Source organism: Centroberyx gerrardi, chromosome 21 (assembly GCF_048128805.1).
Source record: "Centroberyx gerrardi isolate f3 chromosome 21, fCenGer3.hap1.cur.20231027, whole genome shotgun sequence".
NCBI lineage: Eukaryota > Metazoa > Chordata > Actinopteri > Beryciformes > Berycidae > Centroberyx > Centroberyx gerrardi.
The window spans coordinates 4,729,024-4,748,347 of NC_136017.1; the positions used below are offsets into that span (position 1 = coordinate 4,729,024).

Genomic DNA, 19,324 nt, shown 5'->3' on the forward strand with positions numbered 1-19,324 from the left:
ACCCCCCTGTAGAGGTCCCGCCTGTGCCCCCGCCCCCTCCCCAGCTCCCCGCCTCCGCGGCCCCCACTAACACGGGCCCCGCTGCTTTCGGCACCCCCGCACAAGGTGAGTGTCCCCGTCGGACGACCTCCGAAGCTCACCCACCCACATCCCGCCCTCCCCGGACGTTTCCCATCCACAGGCATGTCATCACCCTGGATGTTTCGCTGGTTGTGTCCGACAGCTCACACTGCCAACTGAGTTTCTTGCCCTAGAAAGATGCTAGGAGATAACAATTGCTTTTATGATGCTTTTATCCAAAGCACCAAGCATCTTTGGAACAGTTTATACAAACTTTGGAGCGTTTATTCCTTTATTTTGGCTCGTTTGGTCAGGTGAGAATGTCATTGGAACCAAATAACGGCCTGAAAATGCAAGTGTCAGTCCTCTTAACAAGGGAACTGTGGTGCGATTTGTTAGGAGTGAGAAGGAAATGACCCCAAAACACAAGGATTTATGGGGGTAAGGTCCATCATGCTTAGCTAAAGTTGCGGGGACTAGCATCAGATTTGTTTTGACTCCTCCCACTGCCAAAACCTCTTAACTTGGCAGGATGACAGGTCGCCAAAACTCTGTCCAGTAAACAAGCTATTTATGAGTAATGTGACTTTTTTTTTTTTTTTTTTACAATCCCTGGTTCACCTGTAATTGGGAATCTAAACGAACCAAAACTGTGGTTGGACCAAAGAAAACAAACTGTAGGTGTGATCGCACCTTAATTATTATTATTATCATGAGCTCATACATTTGTAGAAGTAGGAAGTGAACCCCCAACCCCGGCAGTATTAATACACAGTACCGTGCTCCGTCTGTCGAGCTACACAGGGACTCAAACCGCTGTAGAATCAAACCTGTGTAGATTCATTTCAGTCGTCCAGGTAGTAAGATTCCCAAAAAAATACATTTAAAAAGCAAAATCCATTGGACTTAAAATGAAGAGTTGAAGACGTTTCACCACACATCCGAGAGGCTTCATCAGTTCTACTTAATGTTTATTTTTTGGACGTTAAAGTTGATAGTTTTGGTCTGTTCCTGCAGGCAGTGTGAGCTTTCAGATACAGCCACTGTGTTCTCTGCTTCCCATTCACAGATGAATCCTTCCCCCCCCAAGGGCTGCGCAATTAATCAAAACATGATTACAGTTGCAATATTGACGACTGAAATTTGATGCTTTTTTTTTTCTTAGTGAGGAAGGTATTCCTGAAGGCTTCGAGGTAAACGAGCTATTCTGCTGTAGAATCTGTGGCCTCAAAAGTTGCACATAGTGGAAAATTTGACATTTTATTCAAACTTAGTAAATCCTAACCACTTAAATCTCATTTTGTCGCCCACCACACATTGTTTTTTTTAAACATTTAAGCATTGAAAAATTTGAAATTGCCTAGAAAGGGCATTGTAGTGCAGTTCATATCATAACATGGAGCAAAAATATCTAAATTCTGTCTGTAAATATTTAGACAGTGACACATTTTTTTGTTGTTTTGGCTCTGTGCTCCAACACATTGTATTTGAAATTAAACTATGATTATGAGGTTAAAGTGTAGACTGTCTGCTTTAATTTGAGGGTATTTACCATATCCATATCAGGTGATAAGTTTGTAATAAGTGTAATAATAAGTAATATGTTTGGTTAATGTGCAGCCCTACTCCCCTCCACTCCTGAGTCACTATTGATCACTGTGGCTCCGCCTCTCTCAAACCTCCCATCTCTCACTAATGGATTCTCCCCTTTCCGCCCTACATGGCGTCTCATCAGCTCTGTGTGTGTGTGTGTGTGTGTGTGTGTGTGTGTGGGGATGATGATCTTCTGATGTTTCATGCATGAGCCATTGGGTGAAATGCTCACCGTATGAATTCTTCATTCATGTGTATTTATTCTGTTTTTTTAGTTCTTGTGTGTGAGTTGTATTCTGTGGCTGGGAATGGATATGACAGCAAGTTGTGTATTGAAAACTCCCAATAGGAATATCAATATATTAACAATTAATGAGCAGTGCTGCTGTCCAGGTTGGGAATTTAACACCAGCTAAATTTGATTTATGGCTGGTAAGTTATTCTACTCCACCACACACTTAGCCTTGTAACCTGGGGCTACTTTTCTGTTGTAAAATATTTATTTGGCTGATAAAATAATGAAAGCAGGTGATGCATTATGGAATCCATCAAAACTGTGGCTGCTGGATGAAAAAGTTCTCAATTCCTTTATATTTCATCCATATGGAGTCATGGAAAACCTGTTTGTGACGTGTCCTTTATTTATTGTTTATTAGTGTCTTGCATTTCCACGAACTCATCTTTTTGGGAATTGACAGAAATTGGTTGATATTCCCAGATGCTACTATGTTTTAGACAGTTTTTACAATGAATTATCCCCGTTGTGGCTTGGACCCGGTGTCATGAAAGATTTTTTTGTAACGTAGGAGACAGTTGGAACCGCAACAAATACGGTTCAGTCACAGTAATGCTTACAACGTATGCATGAAATAATGCAGGAGTATTTCTGTAAGAGAAACCTATTTCACGCCATTCAAAAACCAGGGTAAAAGGTGTTATTAAATTTAAAGTCCCCATGAAATGAATTCCCCTTACCTTAATTTCCTGGAAATCAGTGTATTTTTAATGGTGACCTCATGCTGCACCAGGAGACGTAAATAAAAACTCCAACCAATAAAACCATCACAGATTTTTGAACAGTCCCGCCCTTCCCATCAAATCAAACTGCCTTTCTCTCCCTAACTGATCTCCCATTGGTTTAGACTTTTGAATGTTCCCTCCCTGGGTTATGTCCCGCCCCAACACATTCAAAGAAAGAAAGAAAGAAAGAAATGAAATGCATCAAATAAAGGAAATAAAGCCCTTTCATGGGGTCTGTAAAGGTAAAACTGGATAGAATATTCCTTCAGGTCACCAGCGGGACAACGAGCCTCTGTCCCCTCCCTTGTTAAATCTCTCTCTGCCGCCCCCTGCTGGTCTCCCCTCCCAGGTGCCCCTCAGTTCTACAGCATGAACCGCCCGGCGCAGCCGCCCCAGAACCCGCCGGTGGGAGGCTCCCTGCCCTACCGCCGGCCCTCCTCCGTCACCGGCCAGCCCAACCTGGCCCACAACCAGAGCCAGCTGAACGGCGGACCCCACTTCAACCAGAACCAAGGTACGCACAGCGGGCCGCCGTGTCGGCTGCAGGTCACCGCTGTCAGGTGAAGTGTGTGTCTGCAGAACGGGAATAACGGCCGTGAAGTTTGGAGATTATACACGGGGCTTTTAACAGGTTTCAGGGGTCCAATGGCCATGATGCTTGAGTCTTAAATAACCATGGAAGCTTTATTTACATGGCAATTCAAAACATTTAATGCGAAACACTGAATATATTTTGCAACGTTCACTGTATTTACACAGTGATAAAAACAGAGTCGGATCAATGTTACCTCATGTTTCCTGATTGTATGCAACAGGGAAAGGGGAAGAGGAGGTGACATTCAGTGCTGTCCAAAAATGGGGGAAAATAGCAATGAAATGCATCATCACTACGCTAAGTTTCATTCAAATCTGATCTGTGGTGTCCGAAATTGTGCGTAATGGACGGATGGACCGGTGCGGGTCCATTATCCCTCCAAACAGTGATAAAACACAAGGATAAAAAGCACAGAAAGAAGAGACAAAACTGATAATCTGCATGAAAAAGGCCGAAATTGTTTTAAGGTTTTAACTGTATAGATTTGGACCTAAAGTTGAATTCATGTAACTTGGAACCTGTGGAAATTGAGATTCATTATTGTCCATTTCCATTATTTTCACAATGAATGCTGCTTGATTTCAGTCCGGTAACTGAGGCTTTCGTCCCGGTTCTGCCTGGAAGAACGGCGTTACAGAGCTGCACAGATACACCGCCTGTGTTTATTTCTTTCCTCATGAAATCAACATTTCCCTATTTTTTTAAGTCCAGCTTTTCTCGGAGCCTTTATGTCTCAGAGGGGGGCGGAGCACCAGGGTCGACTCTCTGCTGTTGTTTACCTGCATCTTTTATGAAAAGATCTCCTGTCTGTTTTTTGTGGTCTGTCGTTTCCCATCAACTTAACTGCCTTCACTAAACTTCACCTCTTCCTCCTTTCTCTCTCTCTCTCGCTCTCTGCACCTTCACTCCTTCTTTTGCAATCCTTCTATCTTTTAAACTGTTTTGAGCGCCAAACCTATGATCTTTATATATGTAATATGAATTTTTATTCAAATTGACATGGCAATTTTATTCTAGTCTTATAAATACTATTCTTATGTTTTGTCTACTCCACGCTTTAGTCTATTTAATTTGCACATTGATGCAAAGTAATAAAAAACAAAAGTAAAATATGTTTAAAAATACAGTAGAGAGGGAAAAAAGACAAATTTGTTCAGGTGAGTTTACCTCAGAAAAAAGAGATAAAGATGCTATTCTTATATTTGTTCTATGCCATTTTATCTCTATTATATGTTTTCCTATATATTGTCTATTCTATGCCATTTTTTACATCTACTGACAGACTTTAAGTCTACTGTTGAGTCTACTCTATGCTTTTCTCATTGTGTCTATTGTCCTCTCAAGTGTGGCACAATTATTCAGCCCAAATAAGTGAATAATGGTGAAATGGATGTTAATGCCTTCAACTACGTCCAATATTCATATTTTGCTATTTTTGCCTCTATTATGCATGTTTTTATTTATTGCAGTTGATTATGATGGGTTTTGAAGCTACAAGAAGAAAAATAAAAAACTTACTAGCCATACTTTGCTTAGTATAATATTATTTCACGTCTTAAGAACAGAACAATTGTCAAACGGGATCCAAAATTCCCATTCATTTTCACCAAAAAAATAGATCCAGATTGAATCCTTAAGCCCTGAAATGACGACAACACTTGAGAAGACAATTACATGTTATTGGTATATCTGTGCTATACTGATATTATGTCGACTCTACTCTGTTGTCTATTCTGCGCTATTCTTCCATCTGTTCTGTTTTATGTCTCTTCTACGCTATTCTTAATTTTTATTCTAACCTCATATTTTGTCGTTTCTGTGCTGTTCTTATGTCTGTCCCATGGTGCCCCCTCTCTCGCCCCCCTCCCTCCCTCCCTCCCCCCCCTCCCCCTCCATCGCCCTGTATTGGTGCTGTATGGTGGTAGCAGGCCCGCTCGCGCCCCCTCCCCCCTCCATGCAGATCACGCCCCAGCTGCCTCTGATGGGCTTTGTGGCCCGAGTTCAGGAGACCAGTAAGTGGCTTTTAGCTCCTCCATCCCTCCTGCATGACCTCTGCTCGTTGGTTTGCGATGACCCCCCCCCTCCCCCTCCACCTCCCCCCCCCTCCACCTCCCCATTGGGGCGGTCGGGGTCAGTGAAATATACTGGAATATTTTCTCATCGGAGAGAAGGGGCGGTCAACCTCCAACACAAGCTGCACCCTGGATCCGCTGTCACCACATTCAGGATTTGTTTCGCCAGCTTTCTGTGTCTTGATCATTAATTTTTAATAGGCAAATTTGTCAAAATGACGGCTCTGGACACAGAAGGGAATGATATTACCTGGGTCTACTTTCCCCTGTGTTTATATGTGTTAGAAGCAGGGCAAGAAACTTAATTTCATCCATAAAACACAAAGGTTTGTTTGATTCAAAGCTCCCCAGACATTTTTAGTAGTTTACCTGTCAAAAAATTAAAGATGCCACACGTATCCTTTGAACATCTATAACTCATTACCACATTAATGTGAGACGTTAGTATAATGACTGTAAACAATTGAGGTCATCATCTCCACCTTGGTCTCATCTGTTTACTGTAATTATAAAGAGGGATCACAATTAACTGACAATGAAATATTGATGTTTAATAGTGTGACACGTGGCACCTTTAACCCGTGTTTGGGGCGCATGCCAAAGTAGAGGTGAGAGTTTTGAACAAGCTTTTCAAAACAAATGAGTAGTTGGTAACGACGGGTCCGTTTGGCAGCAACGTTGGTGTTTGACCGCTCACAAAGAGGTACTGTATGTCTGGGAAAAAAGTGACAAATATTCTTCTGGAGTGAAGCATGATTTTGAAAAATGCTGCATGTTTGTGTTTGTTCATGAGCATGTTCACGTGTGCATGTTATTTTCATGTGCTTGTCCTCACTCCCAAGTCATTTAACCGTGAAGTTCCTCTGAATGCGCGTTGAATCAGTTTGTCCAACTTCTGTCCTCGTTGTCTACTTTAACCCCACCGCTCTGCCTAGCTGTACTGTGGTGATGGGACAGTGTCAGTACCATGCTGTACCTGTACTGACCCTGCTGTGGTTATAGTGCAGTATCCTTTGGTTTTCCATTGGAAGACTGAGAAGTTATGGTCCTGGTTGTGTAGGAAACCAGCATGTAGCCCAAATATATTTGGTGTTGTACCAGCATGCTTCAGCCAGACTCATATGGAACTGATGTGTTTGTGGCTCGGTATGCGTACACAGAGTAGATATACCGAAAATTTACCAAAACCGACCTGGGCACTTCAGACCAAATTTTCTACATGTCAGTATGTTCAGTAAATACATTTGTCAAGTAGCCAACTTTACATAAACGGTTTCATATGTGTTGCTTCAGTTAAACTGAGAGTCGCGCTTCAAACATAGACTGTAAAAAACAGATGTAGTGAGTGTGACGTCACCCACAGGTTTCTGAAGGGCCGTTTTGAAGCCAGAAGATCGGGTTTACGAGCGCCGCCATGTTGACATTTTTTGGAACAGAGCGAAGGCGAGGGTCGTCCCTAGAGCCACAGCACCGCCTGCTATTGGTCCGTAACCGGTGACCTGACGATTACTGGACAGGCGAGCTGTCAATCACTAGGAAAACAACCTCGTTATATCCCGTTAATGATGCAATTATTTTGAAAATTCATAAGGACACAGAAGAAGTGAAATTAGCTACTGAGACCAAAACCTCTTGTGGAAAATATGTATTGACTTTATATTTTGAGTGAAGTTGGATTGTGGTCCCATTGACTTGCATGGAGTTGGGCGGTTTGGAGTCTTTTTGGAGCCGGACTCTAGTGGACTCTAGTGGACTCTAGTGGATTACCACCTGCAGACACTTCCTTATTGGCTTCAAAATTCACCCGTGGTTTTGGCCGCTTGGCTTCAAAGTAGCAGAGCGAGTGTAGAATCAGCTGTCAAGCCAGACAGAGAAGGACAGACTAAGACAGGAAGTACGGTGGGTTTACCTTCAAAATAAAAGCATACTTTTTATATTCATGACGCTAATGGTGAATGTAGTATTCCTGCACCGGGGTTAGAAAAGTAAACAAATGATTGTGTCATTTATCGTTATCGAGGTAAATGTGACGGTATGTAGTGATATGAACAGAACACAGAGGGATAAACGTGTAAATGTTCTCTTAACACATCCAGCATGGAGCCTGCACTTCCTGGTCCTGTCTCACATGCATGGGAATGCCCGTCAGTCATCGGCGTCCCTAACCAGCGGCATCTTATTCTGCTCGCCTTTCCTCGCCTCTGATCGGTTGTCAACTTTCTAACTTCCTCTAGTCTCGGACGTGGTGCCGCCGCCCCCTCCGCCCGCCGAGGAGCCGGTGTTTGAGGAGCCCACCCCTCCCCCTCCGCCGCCGGAGGACTACGAGGACGAGGAGGACGAGGAGGAGTCGGCCGTGGTGGAGTACAGCGACCCGTACGCCGAGGAGGACCCGCCCTGGGCCCCGCGCTCCTACCTGGAGAAAGGTCCGCCTTCACCGCTCACTCCTCAGCCACTTCATTTTCATCACTAACCTTAAAAGAAAAATTCACCCAAAAAAATCCACTTCAACACTGTTAAAAAATAGCGGTAAACGTCAGATTTTGGTGTCAGTCCCTCAGAATCAAAGAGCGAGGGCTTCTTTCTAGAGCCGCCATTTTGCACCGAGAGACGATCATACAGGGAGAAATCCATCGTAGAAGAGGAGAGAGACCAGTTTCTCCACCCACAGGAGCAGGAGAGAGACCAGAATGCAATGCAGCATCAAGTTGGGTTTTGAGTAAGGGGTTTCTTTGGCCAAGACACTGAATCCCAACAAGTTGCTCTGGATGAAAGCTTCGGCTAAATGCCTAACATGTAAATGAGAGTCAGAAAACTACTGATGGCTTCAGCCAGGCGGCTCCTCTGGCTGTAACAGTGCGGCGCCCTCTAGCGGTCGTGTAGCCTCTTATCCAGAGACACATAATGAGGGCAACAGTAGAATAAAGTCAAATTCCTAGATCGCCAATATTACAGGCATCTAATTATAAGCACTGCAGGGGTCACAGTGGCCTGACGAGTCTCACTTCCATAGATAATATTAAGTAGATTCATATCAGTTCAGTCCTTTTCCTGTTTCCTCATTTGTAGTTTGTATTTCTTGTAATCTGTATATACAGTTTGAGCTTGTTCTTTGTAAAGCTCCTATCCAGAGTGACTTCCAGTGAGCAGGTACAGGTCCAAACACTGCAACAGGACACACTGACAGTCTCTCCAACCACAAAGTCTCCCTGCCACTCTGTGATGAACCTGTTGGTTAAAAGCTGTATAACTTTTTAACTTGATAAATCCCTTTGCAGGTTTCCAACATAGGCCTGGAAAAATATGGAAATGTTGTTGTTCAGTCTTGATTTGCGGCCTCAAATTGGGCTTTTTTGTTGTTGTGAAGAATAAGAATAAGCTTCAGCTGTAGAGTGTAATGGCTGAAATCTGCATACTTTTCAAATCCAGTTAAGATCTGGAGAAAGTGTGGCGCTTTGAAATGGAAAATATGTAGGAATCCTGAGTTTAACTTTAAAACTTTCTAACTTTTTAACTTGTAATTTGCAGGTTTCCGTATATATGGAACAATATTGTTGTTTGACCGATATTTGTTGTTGTGAAGAATAAGAAAAGTCTTCAGTTATAGTGTCCAGCCACTATCTGCATACTTTTCAAATCCAGTTAAGATCTGGAGAAAGAGTGGAGCTTTTAAACAAATTCTACGTAGAAATCCTGACTTTAACTTGACTCGTCTTTTTCCATCAATACACTTGATTGACGACCGATTGTTTGCCCCCCCCCCCCCCCCCCTTCCAGTGGTGGCCATCTACGACTACGCCCGGGACAAGGAGGACGAGCTCTCGTTCCAGGAGGGCGCCATCATCTACGTGATCAAGAAGAACGACGACGGCTGGTACGAGGGCGTGATGTGCGGCACCACGGGCCTCTTCCCCGGAAACTACGTCGAGTCCATCATGCACTACGCCGACTGAGCACCCCCCACCCCCCCCTCTCCCCCCCAACAGACGAGGAGGAGGAGGAGGAGGAGGGGAACCGAGGGTGAAAGGTCAAAGACTTTGATCAGACAGAGCATGATCACTTCCGGGCAGAGAGAGAGAAGAGGAGAGAGACGGGAAGAGGAGGAAGAAGAAGAAGAAGAAGCAGTTTTTAACACATGACAAACTGACGCCCGGTCATTCTCTCGACATAGTCGCCATTGTACAACAACCACTACTCTAGATATATCCTTCCCTGTAATATTTCTTTCTTTATTCCTTTATTTGACTGAGGAGGACCGGACGGTGTTGGATTTATTGTATTTTGGGAGATTTTTTTTGTGTTTTCGATATAAGGCCACATAAGACAATTTGTTTTGCTTCATTATCCTCCTTTTTTTATTTTTTTCTTCCAGTTTGCCCTTATTTTAAACAATATTTATTTGGATTCTGTAGTAGGATATACGGCGAGCAGGTAGACGAGTGCTGCTGGGAGGATTTTCGGTCGGGTTTCTCCCCCCCCCCAGTACAAAGAAAGGGCTGGAGGAGAACGCCTTCTTGTCGCGCGTGTACATTTTCTCCTAAACACTACCAGAGACGTTATATTATAAAGCAACGACGATATCCTCGGGTTAAGACTGTAGTTTCTTGACAAAACCGTGTTACGATTTTTTTTTTTGGGGGGTCGGGAAGCTCGGCTGGGAGCGTGCCAAAGCTGACATTCACTAAGATAAGCACATATATAAATGTCTTAAAAGGTGACACACACATAAGCTAGGTATTAGGCGGGTCGCGGATGTCCGGAAGCGAATAGAAAACGAAAGCCCCAAGATTGCCGTTGAGGGAGATCATCGCCTTTTTTTTTATTTTTTAGATTTAAAGAGTTAATTCGATCGATCCGGCAAATGTTTTCGGCCCGGGTTCGAAGTCGATCGCTACACGCTTCACTTCGCTGGCCAGTGTGTGTGTGTTTTATTTTTAGGGGCGGGAGAATCGACACCCGGCCCTCGATTTAAAGAGAAGAAGAAGAAGAAGAGAGCGTGTCGGATCCTCAATTGCACAACGACCTGGACTCCCGAAGTCTTTAACGTTAACGCCTCTCCAGCTCCCCCGCGACGAATAACAGAAGTATAACAGCCGATTTCGCGAAAAAAGTTAGACTTCCAGGTCGCTCATTCGCAGTGTTCGTATGCATCCAAGACGAAGATTTTTCTTTTTTTTTTTTTTTGTTTGGTTGTTTTTGCTTTATTTTTCTCCCCTCCCGCTACTTCGAGGAGGGCGTTTTAAAACCCAAGGGGGTCCAGAATCGAGTTTTTTGCTTGCAGAGCGGCAGGCTGCATGTTTCGACGAGGAGTTCAAAAAAAAAAAAAAAAAAAACGAAAAACAAAACCTTTTTTCTTTTCTGCTCTACTGATGATTAATGTCTTAATATTTTTAGATATGGTGTGGTTCTTTGGTTTGGTTTTTGATATTCACCCACGACGACGACGACGCATTTAGGGTCATTTCTAAGATGCTTGTGCCATATTGAAGTGCGTGTTGCTGTTCAAAGGTTATCACTTCATTTGCAATAAATTGGCCAGAGTGGGGTGGATTGTCGTTGAACTACAAAAATCTTTTTTCTTTCGTTTCTTTTTTTTTTCCCTTGAGTTGTTTTAAATTGAAAGCACATACATTTGTAGTAAAAAAAAAAAAAAGGTGTAGAGTTACTGAGATGAAATAATATAAATGTGAGATGTATTACGTCCTCAGAGCGGGACTTATTGAATATGAAAAAGCCAGCCGTCGTGTTGAAATGGTTTTAAACGTCGCGAGCCCCCCGATACTTCTAACGCCGTCGGATCAGTCGTGCGTCTCTCCGTACGGAACTTAAACACAGCATATTAATTTCCAATACGCTTGGCTGTTGGGTGTTTCCGAGGGCTCAGTGCTTGTATGTATGTCAGAATCTTTATTTTCTATTAAAAAAAAAAAAAAAAAAAGATTTAACAAGTGGGTCTGTATGTGAGTCTTGCATGCCATTGTTCTTATCTGTACTGGTGTCCCAAACCTCCGTGGCGCGATCACCCATTCTTTAAAAAGACAAGCAGCCCTGCAACTCTGACCAGGTACCACCAGCCTCATCCAAAGAGACTGTACGACTTTACTGCGATCGAGAGGAGCCGTCATTACGTCAGTGGTGAAAAATCGTGTGTGTAAGATAGTTGTGAATCCTGCGGGCCGAGAAACCCGACAATTAAGATTTTAAACGCTAAATAAAACCGTTATTCCGTAAAAACACTCGTACGACAACGCTAAAATAAAAAAAACGAAAGGTCCTTGGTCCTCAGGATTCACGGTTCCCTGGAATCACAGACGTCCCTCGGGACGTCGAGTTTAACAGTCCATAATGCCATTGTGTTGCACAGTTAAAGTTGAATTGCAGAAGTATCATATTTGTAAAATCATGAGAACAAAGACAATAAAATTATTAAGATTTATTGGTGCAGTAATCTCTTGGTTCTTGTTTTATATATTGGAGCTACACTCACCCAGGGTTCCTACACGTTTTCCATTTCAAAATTCCATACTTTTCCAGACTCAAATTTCCAGACTTCTCGGTAGATTTTTCAGACCATATTTGACATCCGAGTACAAATAGCTAGATGTTAATTATGTAAATAAATGGTTTTAAAATCCAACTGTTAATACATTCTGACTGTATGCTATTATGTTGCCAAATAATTGCCAGAAGATTGTAGCTAGGTACTGCAGCTCATACAAATCAATTCACACCAAACCCAGACAAGTTCAACGCACAGCATTTTATTCAATCCGTCCGTTTACTTTTCTGATAACTACATCACTGCATAACTCATAAATGTTCAGACAAGCTTAATATTTGGTTATTTGTGATGCTATGTATATATGCAATTCAAATATATTGCCGCATTTTCTTTCAAACTAATTTGGTTGCGGATGTCCGGATTTGGTACAGAAGGCACTTGGGGCAGAGCTGTCCTGCAGGCTGTGACGTACAGGCTGTGACGTACAGACGTAGCGGCAGCTCTGTAGGAGCGTGCGTTCAGTCCTAGTTTAATACATCCATGGTTCAGTCGCACGCTGTACTTCTTGCCTTGCTTTCGACGACATCAAGCTCGCTCTGGCCCGCGCTCTCACACAGGGGTAAACATTTTGGCTGCGCTGGCTGCCTGCTCCAAACGCCATGAAAAACACTCTGCTGGTATGATCAATTTATTTTTAGAAATTCTGAATTTTATATTTTAGAAAACAGAATAGGGGCAATACTCTGGAAACACAAATATTTTTCCATACTCTCTTTTCTAAAAAACTAAAATCAAATTCCATACTTTTCCATACTGCGTAGGAACCCTGCTCACCGAGCACTTTATTAGGAACACCTGTACACCTGCTTATTCATGCAATTATCCAATCAGCCAATCATGTGGCAGCAGTGCAATGCATGAGATCAAGCAGATACAGGTCAGCAGCTTCAGTTCATGTTCACATCGAACATCAGAATGGGGAAAAAAATGTGATCTGAGTGACTTTGACTGTGGCGTGGCTGTTTGAGTATTTCTGAAACTGCTGATCTCCTGGGATTCTCACTTACAGCAGTCTCTAGAGGTTACACAGAATGGTGTGAAAAACAAAAAACATCCAGTGAGCGGCGGTTCTGCGGACGGAAACGCCTCGTTGATGAGAGAGGTCAGAGGGGAACGGTCAGACTGGTTGGAGCTGACAGAAAGGCAGCAGTAACTCAGATAACCTCTTTACTACTGTGGAGAGCAGAAAAGCATCCCAGAATGCAACACACATCGAACCTTGAGGCGGACGTCACTCTGGTAGCCGGTTGACACGGAGCTGAAAGCTGATACCTACCCAGTGTTAGTAAGGTGTTCCTAATAAAGTGCTCGCTGAGTGTAGATACAAGTTTAGTGCCTGTGCTGGAACTGAAATCTGGCTTGCAGTGCACGAGTTACAACGGGTACAAAAAAAACATTTCCTATGCTAAGAATGCATATCATCATTTAAGTACAATACATTGTAGTTAATACCCTGAAACAGAGTGTCATTACCTAGGCTTCAGTGGTAAAACACTTGAAGGTGTTTATAGCAGAACACGAAAATATCCCACAAAATAGAAAAGAGAATCTTATAAAGGGAGTAGATGCTGGATGTAGAAATTCTCAGTAATTTATTACAGTGTTCCTATGCAGGACTCAAAAATAATAGTTTCCAGGTCTTGGAAAGTTTGGAAACTGCTCAAAAAGTACAGAAGTAAGTGCAAAATGTCATAACTGTTGCAAGGAATAATTCATAATTACTTAATAATTAATCTATTAAGTAATACATAAGACTGAACAAAGACAAAACTCTACACATTTTTTTTAAAGTCTGGAAAAAGGAATATGTGTAGGAACCCTGTTTTTGGCTGTGCCAGTGCATTTCAACAGCGGAAAAAGCCCCAATCAAACGGCTTCAAAACTGTTTTCAAAGAATTGTTTTCTGTTCCATTGATCCGCCAGCTTCACCTTCCAAAACCCCAATTACACAAATGTTGCTACAAATGATTTCTGGATGATGAAAAGACTTCCAGTCAGTGATAAATCAGAGGTTTACTGAAAACTTGAATTATTCCTTTCACATTACAAGGAAGGTCTGATCCGTCTGTTTAAGGCTCGCAGATCTCAGTCTCCACCACAAACGTGTTCTCGAAGTGCCGGATCAGGCGGCAGTTGAGGGCCTCGCGCTTCTGGATGCCTGGAAAGAGAAGAGTTACAGGGGTTAAAGGTGGATAAATAAACTTCTAAGATCCACATGTAGCCCCGCTGGCCTGGGATCAGATCCCACCAGAACCTTTTCTGCTGAATCCACCTTACCGTCTCTCAGCTTTCATAATGTCTAAATGATGTTGGACTTTGGTTGTGAATCTTCCTCCATGATAAAACCCCAAAATCAGTGATTCTGTGATCTGTTGCTCTGGTAGAGGAGACTGGAGAATTGTGTTTTTTTTCTCTCTCCATTCACTGCCGTTGAATGGAGGAACAGTCTGAAAATCACACTTCTAGCACATAAAGGAACGCCAACAAATCAGATTCTGACAATATATAAATCAAAGCCCCCATCAGGCCAGTCACAGTCATTTTTTTTTAGGTTTTACTGTTGGACTGAATAAATATGCAGCTAAGCGAATTTAGTGTTATATTTGTCTTCTCGGTATTGGCAAGAAATTTCCGTCAGGGAGAGAAAACGAGATGCCAACGCTTCAGTCGCTTGGTCAATCTGAATAAAAACGAAACTTCCCCGCGGCGTGCAGATTTGATTTGCAGGCCGGGGATTCTCGGCAGCACCAGAATTCATTCGGGATATTTCAGGATAGTCACAGGCTATTGAGTAGTGAGGGCTCTATAGATTAAAGTCCAAATTTTAAACTAAAACGTGGCATCTGAGACACCACGGGTACGATTTTGATGATGAAACCCTTACCCTAGACTTAAAGTAAGTGTGGTACTGACCGGAAACGGCGGCCCTGCGCTCCAGCATGTAGGTGTCGTGGTCGTGGCACAAGTTGTAGATGAAGTTGCCGAGCTCCTTCACATCGTCGACCCGCTCGGTCACCATCATCCGCTCACGGACCAGGTAGAACTGGGGCAGGTAGGTGTGCGCCTGCAGAGGGAGAGGGCAAAGACCTACGTTTCTTCTTCTGTGATAATCAGAATGAGAATGTCAAGTTTATCTGTATATTCCTTACATCACTGTTAAGAGTATCAAAGGGCTTCACAATGCCTACTTTATAAAACAATGAATCAATACGCATTCAACGAGAACAACAAAACCACAAGGTAGCAGCATCGTCAGGATATAAAGCCAGAGCCTCGAGTTTAACAGCCCATAATGCTGTTAAAGTTGAATTGCATAAGTATCATAATAATGACTATGATTTGTTGGTGTAGTAATCTGTTAGTTCTTGCTTTGTGGGAGAATGAATGAAGTTTACTTGGATCACAAACAAAATTTGTGATTTAAACATTGCGTCACAATCTGAATCTCTTGTTTTTTGAAGATTACCAGTGATTTCTACTTCACTGGGCATTCAAACCCAGGGCACTGCATTTATGAATGCTGTCAAAAGTAACAGATCCATGCCAGGTTTTACTGCATAATATGAACAATAAGTCTTGGAGATGGACGGTCCAATCCTCAACGCTAATTCTCTTAGAAGTCTTCTTCTTTTGAGAGCCAGCATCCAGAGGAAAGAAATCCTCTCACAGAACAAACCCACAAGCTGTTCTGTGTGTTAACTCACTGTGATGAGGAATTACACAAGATGTTAGGAGAAAGAGTCTTTTGAGACTGTAGTTCATAATCTCAGTTCTAACCTTAGGTTATTTTCTTCCAATATCCTATTTACTATCCAGACACTTTCAGAGAACAAGTTCTGACAAGGTCCGTGTCCTGTTCCCCTCGAACTTCCAGAGATTTGTAAGGAGGCGGTTATGAAGGAGGAAGCCCCGCCCAGCTGAAGTTCTACCAACATGTCAAACTGCCTTGGTTTTAAAAATGTTTTGTGTCTCCTGCATTCCTAAGCTGTCACTGACCTGTTAGGATCTGTCAAGAGAGGGCGCTATTATACATAAATACATGAATAAATAAATCCATGACAATAAATAAAATAAATAAATATCTTTAACTTTATATGAGGTAATTTTATTTTTGCTGTTAAGTCAAGACAAGTCTTTCCTTTACTATTAATGTAGCTGTCACTTCCAAGCTTAGTGAAGCTTTCCTGGGATAAATAAAAGGTTAGAATTGTCTGTAAAGCTTTCACCATGGCGGTCTGACTGTTCAGCTGACGGGTCTGGAAGGCGGATTACCTTGATGTTAATGAGCAGCTCCTGCAGGTCTCTGGGCGGCATGACGACGGAGGTGTTGAGTGGGATGATGTAGCATTTGTTCAGGAATAAATCCAGGTAGGCAGTCAGGTTCTGTTGGGGGTGGGGGTGGGGGGGTGGGGGGGGGTTAGGAGAGACAGAGAAAATCAGCTTCAGCATAATCTGACCTCAGCAGTGTTCTCAAACAAAAGGGTATAGCTTTATATTTCACTGCTGTCAGGGTAAAAACAAAACAAAAAAAACATGTTAACAGCAATTTTGGTGTTTTTATATTGTAGGTTTCAGAAAGTCGTCTCATGAAGAACAAGTTGTTGTTCTGTAGAGCAGTTATGACCTTTCAAAGTTTGAAATTTCAGCCTTTAATTATAGCGCCCCCATCAGGCCAAGCAGTGTATTTTTTCACAGCACCTAAAATGCGTCATCCCCACCGGTTTCATCAAAATCGGCCCAGCGGTGTCTGCCATGCCACGCTGAAGTTAAAAACACATCTAGATTCTTTTCATTTGATGTAATGGTGAAGCCATAAAAAATGGCATCTTGAGTTTGAATATTTCACTCAGTTTAAGCAGCTGTGGCTTCAGTGAAGCGTTGGAACGAGCAGATACAGAATATGGATGTGGATTTTCTAACTTTGAGGCTACTTAAGGGGAAATTCAAGGGGAGATCAGGGCCGGTCAGCGGCGTCTGCTCCCCTCACCTTGTTGAAGTCGTGCAAGATGTTGGCGGGGTCGCCGGGGGAGAACTCGGGCACCGGCACGTTGATGAGCTCCACCCCCTCCTCCTCCAGCACCCGGATGCTCTCCTGGATGTGGCTGAGTCGGGCCGCCGCGCGCTCCGGCTCCACCTGCATGTGGCCGAGCCGGGCCGCCGCGCGCTCCGGCTCCTCCAGCATGTAGTCCTCTGGGAAGATGGCGTCCTCCGGCTCCTCCAGCATGTAGTCCTCTGGGAAGACGGCGTCCGGCTCCTCCAGCATGTAGTCGTCTGGGTAGACGACCCGGCACTCCCACATCTCATCATCCTGGATTTGAGAGAAAAGGGGATTCTCGGCCTCCCCCTGGATCTGGGGTTATATAATATATATTATAAAATGAATATTTTGGGGTTTTTGGCTGTTGGTCAAACTAAGTAAGACATTGTAAGAATCACTTTGGGCTCTGGTAACTTGTGATGGGAATTTGTCATTATTTTCAATACTTTATAGACTAATTGATTTATCAATGAATCCAAAAATAACTAATAGATTAATCGCTAATTAGTTGACCGTAGACAGGGGCAGAATTATGGCTATGGCGAGGATGTATTATACTGTATATGCTGTTATAAGAGACTTGAACAGATTAAGTCAGTGGGGATACATAGATTGTGGAAGTTTTCTTAGTGTATAGTGAATTATAGGGAAATGTGTATAAAATGATGCACAAGACATCTAGATTTTTTCATACAGAATATGTTTGTGACGTTGTACAATATGGAAAAAAAATGTTTTTTTTAATCTAACTTTGAAGTGGAAAGTCAGGGTGCAACAAAGTCATCAAATTTCAAATTCTACTAGCAGCAGCTTTAAATACAGGTTCGCTCTGACATTGTCAACCCATAACAAATTTCAAGATATGGATAAAAAAATAAAATAATCTCCCAATAGGGCTGGTCGATATGGTTGAAATCAATATCATGATAATCATAAGAATTTTTTTAGATATCAATATACAGGCTCACGTATGCAAAATCACATGTTAAATAACAGAATTAAAGTTCATCTCATTGAACCGAATGTTAATGTTAGGTGTGATGTCAAACACAACTGAAATTTTCAAGTAATATTCCTTAAAATGTTTCATACCTCATTTTCAGTTTTTCAATAAAATGTGCTTGTTATCAGTTTAGACAGCAGAATTGTGTGTCAAGATGTCACAAAATCACCATATCATGACGATGTGATTCCACTGAAAGACGATAAACGATAATATTGAATACCGTTCTCATCAACGCGACTCCGCCCAAACCCGCCATGCCCAACACCACCAGGATGGAGAGCCACAGACCCATACGACAGGACTCCTGCTGCCGCGGAGCCTGCTGCCCGTCCTCCACATCCTGGTCCTGCAACACACACACACACACACACACACACACACAAATCAGTGTCAAAACACGCACAAATTTCTAAAGTCAAAGGAATGATGATTTAGACAAAAAGTCAATGAGCATTTAATACTCACATGCATGCTAAAAATAAACACAGTGTTTTAATTCTGGGTAATAAAGTGGACAGAAGATTATGTAAAGCAGCTAAACACACTGGCCAGCGGTGGCTAATCCTTCCCCACTTCTCTCTCTCTCTCTCGTCAGGTTTGACCTTTCACCTCTGAAGGACTCCTAACGAGCTCATCCCGTTATCCACGTCCCGTCTTTACACCGCTGCTTTTCAGACGCAGCAAAAAATTAACTGAAAGCGAAACTGCTGTCAGTTAAAACATTTGAAAACAGTTACTACACGGTAACAGTTTCACACGGTTTGACGCTTTCAGATCCACTTTATTTGGCAGCTCTGCTCTTCTGTTTACGGTTTAATGCAAAAATACAAAAAGTTACTGAACTGAAATAGTGAAGCAGACCGCAGACCAGAGCTTTAAAACCCATAAAAACCGAGGAAGTCTACTCTTCGAGAATAAAACGGGGCGGAGCAAGCTCGGAAAACTGTTAATTGCAGTGTAATACTCGGCTGATATTACGCTTTTTTAAGTTTATTACTTGTTTATTACACATATTCACAGGTACGCCCGATATAACCCCGGTTTTTAATGAACTCACCGCCTCTTCCCGGATCAGAGCCTCATCGATATCGAGTTTGTTTGGCTCCTTTTGGGCCAAAGCAGAGTTGTATGTGATTTTAACCATGCTAGCTAACAGCTGGAGTGTGTTGTGTCCAAGGAGGTTTTATATTAACGGTTCTCGCCCGTTTCCTCTCTGTCCTGCGCTCGTGCCTCTGATTCCAGCGGTGACGCACATAAACACAAACCAGCTGTGTCCCATTTCCGGGGCCGCGTGGGCGGATCACGTCGAAGAGTGGTGCTGCATTCAGGAGCTGTCGGAAATGTAAGAATTACGACTAAAGCGCACACGAACCGCTCAACT

At 42.8% G+C, this 19,324-nt stretch overlaps 2 protein-coding genes across 8 annotated transcripts in view; one reads left to right on the forward strand and one right to left on the reverse strand.

Annotated features, from left to right (window-relative positions):
- The window catches only part of abi2b (abl-interactor 2b), a 27,582-nt gene extending 15,809 nt beyond the window's left edge, over nucleotides 1-11,773 (forward strand). For 2 of the 6 annotated variants that reach the window (XM_078291082.1, XM_078291085.1), the window contains 4 exons: nucleotides 3,023-3,187; nucleotides 5,194-5,280; nucleotides 7,575-7,763; nucleotides 9,115-11,773. In XM_078291082.1, the coding sequence (XP_078147208.1) occupies nucleotides 3,023-3,187; nucleotides 5,194-5,280; nucleotides 7,575-7,763; nucleotides 9,115-9,290 (617 nt within the window). In that variant the 3' untranslated portion in view covers nucleotides 9,291-11,773. The remainder of the gene's footprint in view (nucleotides 1-3,022; nucleotides 3,188-5,193; nucleotides 5,281-7,574; nucleotides 7,764-9,114) is intronic. The other 4 variants (XM_078291083.1, XM_078291086.1, XM_078291084.1 and 1 more) reach the window with 2 other exon arrangements.
- Nucleotides 11,756-19,189, reverse strand: LOC144543023 (integral membrane protein 2B-like). 2 transcript variants are annotated; one of them, XM_078291088.1, is made up of 6 exons: nucleotides 19,001-19,189; nucleotides 18,110-18,289; nucleotides 16,887-17,249; nucleotides 16,172-16,282; nucleotides 14,813-14,963; nucleotides 11,756-14,057 (listed from the first exon to the last, which is right to left on the reverse strand). In XM_078291088.1, exons 1-6 carry the CDS (start codon nucleotides 19,085-19,087, stop codon nucleotides 13,969-13,971), a joined length of 981 nt encoding a protein of 326 aa, XP_078147214.1. In that variant the 5' UTR covers nucleotides 19,088-19,189; the 3' UTR covers nucleotides 11,756-13,968. The 2 variants fall into 2 exon arrangements, with proteins under 2 accessions (XP_078147214.1, XP_078147215.1); XM_078291089.1 differs by having other exon boundaries at nucleotides 18,164-18,289; nucleotides 19,001-19,187.
- Nucleotides 19,190-19,324: the final 135 nt, after the last annotated feature.

What these genes read in the sequence shown, in the direction of transcription:
- LOC144543023 (XM_078291088.1), bottom strand. Translation starts at nt 19,087, where the DNA reads ATGGTTAAAATCACATACAACTCTGCTTTGGCCCAAAAGGAGCCAAAC. An exon ending in AATCACATCGTCATGATATG is followed by an intron (nt 17,250 to 18,109) that starts GTGATTTTGTGA and finishes ATATAACCCCAG; the next exon opens with ATCCAGGGGGAGGCCGAGAA. An exon ending in GCGCAGGGCCGCCGTTTCCG is followed by an intron (nt 14,058 to 14,812) that starts GTCAGTACCACA and finishes TTCTCTTTCCAG; the next exon opens with GCATCCAGAAGCGCGAGGCC.